Below are 11,867 nucleotides of genomic sequence, written 5' to 3' on the forward strand. Positions count from 1 at the left end.
AAAAAACCCCCGCCGCCGCCGCTTCCGGAGGAGGAGTATCAGCAGTTCGTAGACTCCGATCTCTGGGATCTGCCTTCAAATCTGCTGAAACCTCTGAGAGGAGACGAAAGATGTAATCTTGTGATCGAAGGTGCGGATTCTATCTCTGATAGGGTTGATCTCGGAGGTTTCGATGTTGGATCCGCTCTTGAGCAGGTGGAATTTTGGTGTTAAATCCCTAGGGTTTTTTTTTTGTTAGGTTTTTGTGTGGTTGTGAATGGATTATGGTTTTGTTTTTTTAGGTTGTATTGCAAGTAGGCTTGGAAGGTGAAGAAATTGGAATTTGGGCTCTTATGAAGTATGTCGAAGAAGCTGATTTTGGTCCCGGACCGCCAATTCACACGCTGTACGTAGTTGGGGTTTTGGACCGGAAAATAGAAAATTTAGGAGGTTTGTTTCTCTGGCATGCTTCCTTTCTTCGTGTTGGAAAAGCATAATAAATATCTTGACTCTTTGGTGCACATAAATACCCATGCATATATGTCAACGAAGTCTATTGTGTAATATATGCACGCGCACTTGCGCACTTCATAATTCCACGTCCAGACGTCCTGCATTCGAAGGAATTATCATGTTCGAGGCCTGTTTCTCTGCCGTAATAATAACTATTGTGTGTGCCCGTGTTTCTTAGAACAGGACTTAGCCCTTAATCCCGTCGATTCTCTTCCTTCAAGCTATGCATTATGTTTCCAACAATGTGCTTTTAGTCAAATTCCATACTGGTAACGTCTTTGATTAGAAAACTGGTAGGCTGTAGTCCTATCTTCTTGCTTTTAGTCTCTTCAGATATTTTAACTTTTAAAAAAGAAACATAACTCCCTGTATGTCTCATGATTGGTAATTGGTATGTTTGTGTTATATTATAATAGATGATAGGGAAAATTTGCAAAGTAGACCGTTTTTATAAAGTAATTAGCGAAATAGACCATTTTTTAAAGTAATTAGCAAAATAGGCCGTTTTTTGGCAAAAGAGGTCGATTTTGAAAAAGGGTTCAGAAAACATACGGGACTACTAGTCCCGTATGTTTTGTTAACAAACAGAAAATATACGGGACTAGTAGTCCCGTATATTTTCTGAGTGAGATTAAACATACGGGACTAGTAGTCCCGTATGTTTTCTGAACCCTTTTTCAAAATCGACCTCTTTTGCCAAAAAACGGTCTATTTTGCTAATTACTTTTAAAAACGGTCTATTTCGCTAATTACTTTATAAAAACGGTCTATTTTGCAAATTTTCCCTAGATGATAAGTTGAAACAACATGTCCTGCTAATTTCTATTGAATATATTAAAATGAACATTATACTAGTTTGTCAAATGGATGGTTTTGGGTGGGTCATAAATGGGAGGGCACATTTATGCCCATCTATGACCCATGTAACATTTGCTTAATGGGTTACTTCTCACCCACCCATTTATTAAATGGATGGTTCATGAGTGACCCAATAACCCATTTAGCTATGATGCTTTTATATATATATTAAAATTTCAGGGGTCTATTTACAAATGTAAGGCATACTTGCAAAACTTTGATGGGCTATTTGCAAAATTTTGGGGGCTTTATGCGAATATGTTTTTTTTTGCAAACTAATAAGAGGCTTTTTGCAAACTTTTGGGGACTTTCCAAACTTTTGTTGGTTTCTGCAAACATCGTGATTTTTGCAAACTAATGAGGGTCTTTTTGCAAACTTTTGGGGTGTTTTATGCAAACTTTCAAGGATATTTTGTAAACTTTGGGGGTTTTAGCAAACGTTTAGCGGCTTTCTACAAAATTTTAGGGTGTTTTCTGCAAACTTTCAAGGGGCTTTCTATGAACTTTTTAGGGGCTTTCTGTAACTTTTGAGAGGCTTTCTACAAACTCTCAGAGAATTTTTTGCAAACTTACAAATGACATAGGATGATATGAAATTTAGAAACTACTAATAGCCCCCAGTAAATTTGAAAATTAGGGAAAAAACACCCTCAATGTTAAAAAAAAATCAAAAAGCACCCTCAAAAGTTTAAATAATTACAAAAAAACCGTCAAGAGTTCAAACTTACAAAAACTCTCAGAAATTTCTAACCTCGCAAATGACAAATGAGATGTGGAAATTTCCACCAACACCCTATAAATTTAAATTTTGCAAAAAACACTCAAAAAATTTGAAAAAAAATGAAAAACACCCTCAAGGGTTTAAAATTGGTAAACCACCATTTGGAAATTGCTATCATTCTCTGTAAATTTGGAATTTGAAACAATACCCTCAAAGTTTAAAAAATTGCAAAAGATCACCCTCGAAAGTTCTTAAGAAATTTCTAAAGTCACAAATGACGCTTAAAATTTAGAAATTTATAGCAGCCACTTGTGACTTTGAAATTTGCAAAAAACACCCTCAAAATTTCAAATATTGCAAAGAACACCCTTATAATTTCAAAAATTGCATAAAACACCATAAAATTCCAAAACATGCAGAAAAACACACTACAAAATTGGAAATTAAAAGCATCATCTTCGGGTTGTGCTACAAAATGTCAAACTTAAGGGAGTTTTTTTGCCATTTTTTAAACTTTGTGAGTGTTTTTTCCAATTTTCAAATTTACAGAGGATTGCTGGCAATTTCCAAATTTCATGTGTCATTTGTACATTTTGAAATTTCAGGGTGGTTTTTGTAATTTTAAACCCTTTAGTGTTTTTCATATTTTAAAAAACTTTGAGGGCTAGAAATTTCCAGATTTCATGTATCATTTGTAAGTTTAGAAATCTTTGAGAGTTTTTTTGTAATTTTGAACTCTTCATGGCGTTCTTTGTAATTTTTTAAACTTTGAGGGTGTTTTCTACAAATTCCAAATTTATAGGGGGCTGCTTGCAATTTCTAGATTTCATGTGAGATTTGTAGGTTGTGAAATTTCTGCATGGTTTTACTACTTTTAAATCCTTAAGGGTGTTTTTTGCATTTATAGACTTTAAGGGTGTTATTTGCAAATTTTAAATGCATTGGGTACTGCTGGGAATTTTCATATTTCATGTGTCAGTTGTAAGTTTGTAAAATTCTGAGAGTTTTTTTGTAATTTGAAATTTTGAAGGTATTTTTTTACAAGTTTTAAACTTTGAGGGTGTTTTTTGCAAATCTTAAATTTTCAAGGGGCTGCTGGTATTTCCCATATTTTATGTGTGCTGGTTTTTTTTACAATTGTTAAAACTTTGAGGGTGTTTTTGAAAGAATGCCCATCTAAATGGGCAAATGGGCGGGTTTTATGACCCATTTATCCTTAATATAAACAATAGTCACTCATTTATGACCCATTTAACTAAATGGGTGTGTTCACCCATTTATGACCCATTTAACTAAATGGGTGGGTTTGGATGGATCATTTAGTGGGCGGGTATGTGTGGGCAAATGAGTTTGTGTCAAATTTTGGACAAATTTTCAAAACCAACCTTATTCACTATTTAATTGTAAAAAACGACCGTTTTTCAACAATTCGACCGAACGCTTCTCTTCGTGTAAGACATGAATGAGACCCATATCGTAGTCACTTGATATTTGAATGCCACTTGTTCTGTTCCCCACAACAGGATAATTGCAAACCACACTGAGATGATACTCACGTGAGTTAGTTAATGTAAGTTTGTGTAATTCATTAACCAACTCATCGAAAGTACACGATTTTGTTATGAATAATGGTCTCGTCGCGCCTCCTTCATAAACGAGCATATTATTTTCGAGGTAATTAATCTTCCCATCATAAGAACAGAGAATTATGATTTGATCGTTCATCGTTACCTTTGAAGAGTGAAAAATTCAAGATCAATATTACACGAAAAGCCAAATAAATATTGATTGTTATTAATTTTTACATTTAGGTAGTAACTCACTAACTCTAATTTCCACATTAATTGATAATTTCACCTCTAAATACACAAAATTATTTAATTTTTCTTCATAAAATTCGTAAATAATTCACAATTAAATTCTAAAATCTAATTTATGTCATACATATGTAGTAACACTAATTTTCGCATTTATTGATAATTTCCCCTCTAATTTTACAAAATTATTGGTAATTTCCACACTAATTCCACGAAATTATTGATAATTTCCACACTAATTCTTCACAAATTTCACAAAATTATTGATAATTTCCCCTCTAATTTTCACATTTATTGATAATTTCCCCTCTAATTTTCGCATTTATTGATAATTTCCCCTCTAATTTCACAAAATTATCGATAATTTCCACACTAATTCCACGAAATTATTGATAATTTCCACACTATTTCTTCACAAATTTCACAAAATTATTGATAATTTCCCCTCTAATTTTCACATTTATTGATAATTTCCCCTCTAATTTTCACATTTCTTCACAAAATTCGTAAATAATTCACAATTAAATTCTAAAATCTAGATTTTTACATGTAATCACAATCAAATAGTGAGAGTATACAAAAATTGGCGGCATTTCCCAGAGAGCGCTTTCTGGGAAATGCGGCCTGTAACTCCACGGGAGCTGAACTCCCGTGGAGTTTGATATGTTCATAAATCTTCACGGGAGTTGAACTCCCGTGAAGATTTATGAAGAAATTAAACTTCACGGGAGTTCAACTCCCGTGAAGTTTAATTTCTCAATAAACTTCACGGGAGTTGAACTCCCGTGAAGTTTCGGAAAACTTTTAACAAAAACCGACCTGTTTTCAGCGCTGGGCTGAAAACATGTCGGTTTTTGTAAATATTATCAAAAGCGGTCGGTTTTTGCAAATAAAAACCCAAAATGGTCTGTTTTGAAAAATTGTCCGTCAAAATTTCCTTCCCTACATTATACGTACTAAAATGACATCACTCAAGTATCTAAACACACATGAATATCATCAACATCGAAAGCCTTTTTCCCAATTTTTTGGTGTTGGATTCATGAATCCTTGATTTAGCTTTATTTTTGCAGTCTCTTCTATTAGGTTAACAACTTGTTTATCCTTTTTAACTCTATCCATGGTCATTTTGGCGTATCCCAAGTCCTCATTATTATAATTGGTGCTTCCAATGGTCTTTACTCTTTAGTGCAGATGCCAACTTGATGTCAGTCATTTCTTTGATATACTCTCTGTGTTCTTATAAGAACCCTCATTTCTTGACCCATCTTAGTCTCTCTAACTTGTTTTGTATGTATGTATGTAATATTTATGTAATGCATGTAGTCTTCTCTTACTGTATATGTTCAGATTCTTGTAAATGGATATCCAAGGATACTGCATTGGGTTTGCTCCTGGAAGTAAGCAAATATTCTGATCGCATTGGACCTTTTGTGTTTATTGGATTACTGCATGATTCAACTGACAGCGAAAAGTGGAAAGACTCTCTGACCACTCTCTATCAGGTTCTCTTTTCTTCTGTTGAGTATGTTTTACTCCACATTGTGTGCTTTTAACATATATGTCCATACCACTGATGAAATATTGAGCTATGTAAGTCTTTTCACATTATCTCATAGCACAAATAAACACTATGTACCATTCTGAAGTAGCATATACCGTACCCTATTTCAATATAGTGTATGCTATTTCAAATAAAAAAATGTTATTTCAATATAGCTCATGTTTATTCAATATGTGACTTATATTATGGGCTTGAGGATATTTTCTTTGTTTGATTTGTTTTTGACTTGAAGTCGTTAAGTCTTTGCTTTTGGATTTTTTAATGGTTTCTTTTGTTGTCGTAATTGATGTTTGGTGACATTATTATCCTTGTGATTGTTAACTTGTGATTTATGAAAATGAACTGAATGTGAAATTACGAACGGGATGCAAATTTCTGTTGATAATATCTGCATATCTTTTTGTGATACTTAGTTGTAAATTAGTATAACTTGCATGTTTTTCATAATTTTATTAACAAATTAGTTTCAACGTGCTACAGGCTGTAGGAGCCCTCTTTTGTGGATCTAAACCGTAAACCAGTTTTCAAGAATGCTGAATGGATTAGGTTATAGAGTGCTTTGAACATTAACGGTTGTTGATACTAAAATTGTTAGAAATGAGAACAACGCTGCTGTGGTTGTACTAACAGTGAGAATAGACAATGCAAATAATAGCTGAAGATAGACATAAGCTTATTAATTTCATTTAAAGAATTATGGATGCATGGCTTGGTCAAAGTGGTTTGCTACTGATTAAGCTACATTGTACTTAGCTTATGCTCTCCTAACATAATCATTATTCTGTTTTTAAACTTCCCCTCAAATAGAGCATTCTGTGTTTTCCATTATTTTTTATGAGAGACTAGGTGAGCTTTCTCGAGAAGACTTCCAACAATCAGCGGAGGGTCGCTCCACCTTTTTTGTTTTAGAGGGATCTTAAGTATGTGTTGATAAAGCTTGATTCCAAGCTCCGTTGATAATATGAATGAGATGTTGATTCGGAGAAGATTGGGGGGTTTTTGGTTGAATAGAGGATGACACAAGCTGTTCTTTTTCCTACGGGCCTATGGATGACCCTCTTATAGGAAGAAGATAGCTCCGGTGAGGGGAGTAGTTGCTCTCGTGGGTGATTAGAAACTCTTTGAGAGGATAAACTCCAGTGAAGGAGGGATAGTGGCTATTGGTTAGTTTGGAACCCAAGCCCTTGTGAAGGGTCTTGATCTTGGCTAGGAGATCAAGGAAGGGAAAATAGGATCCCAAGGCAGCTCAAGGGACTCCTCAGGATCAAAGACTTAGGTCAGTGATGAACTAAAGTCTATGTCTTCGTCTCTATCGCAGAAGATGAACTCAAGGTGAAGGAGATGGGAACCAAAGGCCAAAGCCAAAATCAGAGCCCAGGACTAGACCTAAAGAGGGTAACCCATGGAGAGAGCTAGCCCTTTTCTTGTGCGGCGGAGGGCCTCTATTATAGAGAGAATCACCCACTCTTATGCGCTCTTAGGTTTAGGCGCACCTAATACTTACGCCGGGCTAATCCAACAACCTGCAGAGTTCTGCGCTCTGACAGACCGTGTGAGGCATGGACGTACAGTACTTTTTTCCCGATGGAGTGTACTTTACACCGACCAAGGAGCCACGTGTCAACTGAACTTCCTGTTGCTTTGTTAAGTCCACTTCACCAAAAGGTGGTGTTTGGTCTTCTAGTGCACGGTGCTCAGGTGCTGTTCTGACTTGTGGCAGGTCTGACTGCCAGTTCAACTGCTCATCCGTGGGGGGTTGGGTGACACCCACGTAAGGCACCAAGTCTGCGTAAAGGCTTTGAACCCCGCGTACATGTGACTTAGGCATCTTTATGCGGACTTTTGAATTGATTCTGGCCTAGCCTTGGCTTCGGACCTCATAAACTTGTATCCTCAGCCAATCGTGGGTGCATGTAGCTTTGGTGAATCCTTGGCCATGCTTTCAATGACCATCTTACCCTGAGTAGACCTTTCGTGGATTCTAGAGTAGTCTAGTCGGTGACTCGGTGGTTCGACATTTTTCACCATCAACAGTCTGAAGACTATACACAAATATGAATGTCATGCTAATCTTTCTTCATCGATTCATTAAATGGTCAAATAAGTGTTCTGCCTATTCTTGATGCATCTATTATATAGATATCAGGTTGTTGACTGATTCCATGACATGGTCTATCACCCTTCCCTTCACATGAAATGTTGCACTAATGGTCTATCACCTTTCCCTTCACATGAAATGTTGCACTAATGGTCTATCACCTTTCCCTTCACATGAAATGTTGCACTAGGCTGACTATATAATGCACTTATTTTGGATCAGGAATACCCTCCAGGTGTCATGCTTTTCCCTATGAAGAGTATAACGGGAGAACCTTTTCATACAACAAATCTTGTTGTTATGGTACCACACAATGTTGGTAATAATAAATCTGAAAGTTCAGCTTATATCACTTATGGAGATGCATTGCTTATGGATCCTGGTTGTTGTACACAATCCCAATCAGAGGTATGGCTACTTAAGTTCTGTGTTCATTTTGAAGATTTGCAAATTGATAATTTGTACACAAGCCCATTCAGAGGTATGACTACTTAAATTATGTGTTCATTTTGAAGATTTGCAAATTGGTAACATCTTATTGATTTATGGTCTTTCTTCAGAGTACACTTCTATTTATTGCATGTTTTAAGACACATGAGTAATTGAGACCGCTCTCTTTTGGTTTTCTTCTTTACATATTTTATGACTTTCTTTATATTCTTTAAAAAAAGTTGTCAGCACTTTTTTTCACTAAAGATCTAATCTATTAAAATCTAATCTATTAAAGCCCTAATATGTTAAGTCTTGCCTTTTATTGATGCCATTTCTCGATTTTATAAAATGGCTTGAGAACTATTTGATCATAATCATCAGGTAATCACAGATTATCGGGATGTAATATATGGTCTTAATGATTAATTTGTTATAAAGAGCAGGAGAATCTATTAGGTGAATTGCAGTCATGTTCTTATAAGATGTTTATTGTTTCCTTAATACCAAAAATTGGATTGCGAAATATAGCCTTATGTTAGTTAAATTATGCAAACTAGAGGTTGCTTATGCTTTAACTATTTTTTTGGATTAGTTGCTAAGCTATATATTATGTGGTCAGCTTGCAGATCTTGTTGGTGCATTGCCGAAAAAACTAGTCGTCTTCGTTACTCATCACCATTATGACCATATTGACGGTGTGTATAAACTTGTAATTGATGCAATACTACGATGCTATTCTTTAACTATGACGAATCATTAGTTCTTTTTTATAATTTTGTGAATGAGTGAAGCCTCTGTAGGCCTGTGATATTTGTCGGAATGCATCTCTTGAAGAACTCGTTTATGTGGCTCAGCCATGAAAGGCAATATTGATGAATATAAAAATATAAGAACTTTATACAATATTGGTTCCAGCAACAACATCTAGATAATGTAGTAAAACAGAAGAATTGTACCTCAATACTTTCATGTTTTTAATAAGATTATGTAACTTTCTTATTGTTATATACTTTGAATAATAATAGGTTAATTGGTTTGTCAGGTCTTTCAATTGTCCAAAAATACAATCCAGATTCAATTCTCTTGGCACATAAAAATACCATGAGTCGAATCGGCAAAGGTAATTTCACTTTATGCTTCCTTATTTCTTTCTGCTAATTATGTATTTCTTTTTTACTCTTACATGCTCGATATTTTTCCTCCCATCAAAAATTTTACTAGCACATGTTTTTAGCAAGCCAAATTCATGCTTTCAAGCGATGCTGAAGTTTTATGCCTTAGATTCTTTCAAATGATGGTTTTCATCTAGTTGCTTGAGTGATAAATGGAGCCTCTACTACAACTTGAAGGCTCCATGTGGGTTTGTTTTTATAAAAAAATCATGTTTTAGGAACTGGCTAACTGTCACTAATCTTTGATGGAGACAGACATGGCTCCCGCTGACGCCGTGACTTGTACTTCTTTTTTACACATCCCCTTTCTTTTATATAATCTTTTGCTGTGTATGTATGATGACATGCCATGGTCCAGAGAGAAATATGAAGAGAAATTCCTTTCTTTGTGATACTCTTCCAACCTCTCTCTGCCACCACAATCAACATCTACCCAACAAAAAAAGGGGAACCTCAAGTCCCTCAATCCCTGAAGCCTGTATCATTGTTTATTGGAGAATTGGGATTACATAAGTTCGGTCTTGGTGTTCTAGGCAAACAATTTTCTGAGCAAAGCAAAAGTCCCTTTGTTGTTAGCCATCTAACATCACTTTTTCTAATATCTGCAGGTACTTGGTCTCTTGGTTATACATCGATTTCTGGCGGTGAGAAGATATGCATAGGTGGACAAACTTTGGAAGCAATATTTGCTCCGGTATGCTTAATTGAATGGCACCGTACCATTTTATTGGAAAATTTTAAGCTTTTATTTATGAGATTTATGCAGCCTTGTGACAACTAGACACTATAGCATTACATATTAGTATGTAAGCTAAGGGATGTTGTGTATTTTGTTGTCTTGAACTAGAGATAAAAAAATAACTTATATATGGAGAAAGAATTCATCCACAGTGTAAGTTATTTATGTTCGTCAGCCTGCAGCATTTTTTATTTCTAATTGAAAAGGTATGAAACATGGAGCACAAAGTTCCATGAAAGATTCGAAAAAGTTTTGCAACAAAACTATCCACTTTATGTTAACCCCCTGTAACTTAATTTAAATTTCTTGCGAAGCAAACTGTGAAGAGGTGGAGTTGTCATTATCTTTGGTAGTTTTCTCCAAATTCTTCTAGAAAGAAGGAGAAATATGATGAGCGTCTATATATAATTTCATCTGATTATGACAATATGCTTAAATTTGATATCATTTTCAAAATTGTGGCAATGACAGAGTTTTCAACAAAAACGAATCTAAACATCATCAACTGTACCAGGAATATGCAGAAAGTTTATAATTATTGTGATTTTATATAATCTTCTCCTTAAACTATTAGCTAACAACCATCTTCTTTTCCTCTAATTTATATAGATCATTATGTTGAATAATCTGAGATCCTTATTTTTATCTGATATTACTTGCATAAGTCTTATTAGCCTCTCCTGATGATAGTATTTGTTATGAATTAACACCTCAATTAATTTCTCAGGAAAAAAATGGTGGAAATTTTCCCCACCAATGGACTTAATCTTCTACAAGAAACTGCAGTTTTTCCTATTCCTTGTCTTCGTGTTTTTCGTTGTGCTTGTGCACTACTTTCGTGGAATTTTTGTAGTATATTCCTGTTCTCTCATTTTAAAATACTTCTCATGGTGCTTTATATTTAATTCAGGGTCATACTGATGGTCATCTTGCTCTTCTACATGTTAGTACAAACTCGCTTGTAGTAGGAGATCATTGTGTAGGGTAAGAGTTCCTATTCGAGTATAAAGACCAGTTATGAGTTTTACGTTAAAAAATGTTAAACAATAGGGAAAAAACTAGATCTTGTTTAGCTCAATTAGAAATGAAATTGATATTGCTTCTTTTTCACAGATAATTGCTCCTTTGTATGATTATTGGAGAACGCGAGTCATAGTACTCATTTTTTGTGCGTTACATCTACTCCAGCTTTCATTTCTTACTATAGGTTCTCATGGTGTATTGAATCCTAGATTGCTGATGTGACAGCTCGAGGAGTTATAAAACCTCTGTCATTTCCTATTCTAGGTTCTTATGATCTGTTGAGTTCTACAGTGACTATCGTGACTGCTGGAGAATTATAAACCTATTCACTTCAAACAAAGTATGACAATCTTTCTGTGCGATCGAGTTCTACAGTGACCATCGTGACAGTTCTACAGTGACTATTATGCCATTGTAATGTTGTTAGGTTGGTAAGCCCTATGTTTTTAGTATGGAAACCATAATCAGAAATGTTAAATGTACAAATGATTATCAAAATTTGGTATTCAGATGTCTGTCCGCACTTATGGAATTTAAATGGTCGGTAGATAATTCAATGATGAAATGCCAGCTGAAATGTAACATTCCTCACCTATGTTACGGGGCATTTAAATTGAAACTCCTAACCCCTGAAGTGATCAAAATAATGTTGACGATGCTCAACATCTTTTATTTGGTTTTTGTAACTTCCTAGGTCACAGAATTTGTTAAATTTTACAATCCATTTTAAGGCCCTTAGATGCAGAGGTGAGGGGGGAAAAACTCTCATGGTCATTCAATTTTTAGTAGTTAGCATAAGTAATGTTGATCAAGATGCATGGAATGATTTGTAATTTGAAATGTTCGACGAGTTAGAGGAATTTTTTCTAACCTATCTGATATCTCATGTACAAACAATTCTCTTTTTAGTCTCTGTCCTGTTAATTTGGTCATCAAGTTATAAAAGAAGCT

At 35.0% G+C, this 11,867-nt stretch overlaps 1 protein-coding gene across 2 annotated transcripts in view; it reads left to right on the plus strand.

Annotated features, from left to right (window-relative positions):
• Nucleotides 8–11,867, plus strand: part of LOC109844548 — a 21,130-nt gene continuing 9,270 nt past the window's right edge. The window contains exons 1-8 of one of the 2 annotated variants that reach the window (XM_020413626.1): nucleotides 8–130; nucleotides 282–429; nucleotides 5,239–5,393; nucleotides 7,773–7,958; nucleotides 8,602–8,677; nucleotides 9,025–9,102; nucleotides 9,763–9,848; nucleotides 10,804–10,877. In XM_020413626.1, coding sequence (XP_020269215.1) covers nucleotides 333–429; nucleotides 5,239–5,393; nucleotides 7,773–7,958; nucleotides 8,602–8,677; nucleotides 9,025–9,102; nucleotides 9,763–9,848; nucleotides 10,804–10,877 — 752 coding nt within the window. In that variant the 5' untranslated portion in view covers nucleotides 8–130; nucleotides 282–332. Of the gene's footprint in view, nucleotides 196–281; nucleotides 430–5,238; nucleotides 5,394–7,772; nucleotides 7,959–8,601; nucleotides 8,678–9,024; nucleotides 9,103–9,762; nucleotides 9,849–10,803; nucleotides 10,878–11,867 lie in introns of both variants that reach the window. The other variant, XM_020413627.1, reaches the window with a different exon arrangement.

This window comes from Asparagus officinalis, chromosome 6 (genome assembly GCF_001876935.1).
Source record: "Asparagus officinalis chromosome 6, Aspof.V1, whole genome shotgun sequence".
Lineage (NCBI taxonomy): Eukaryota > Viridiplantae > Streptophyta > Magnoliopsida > Asparagales > Asparagaceae > Asparagus > Asparagus officinalis.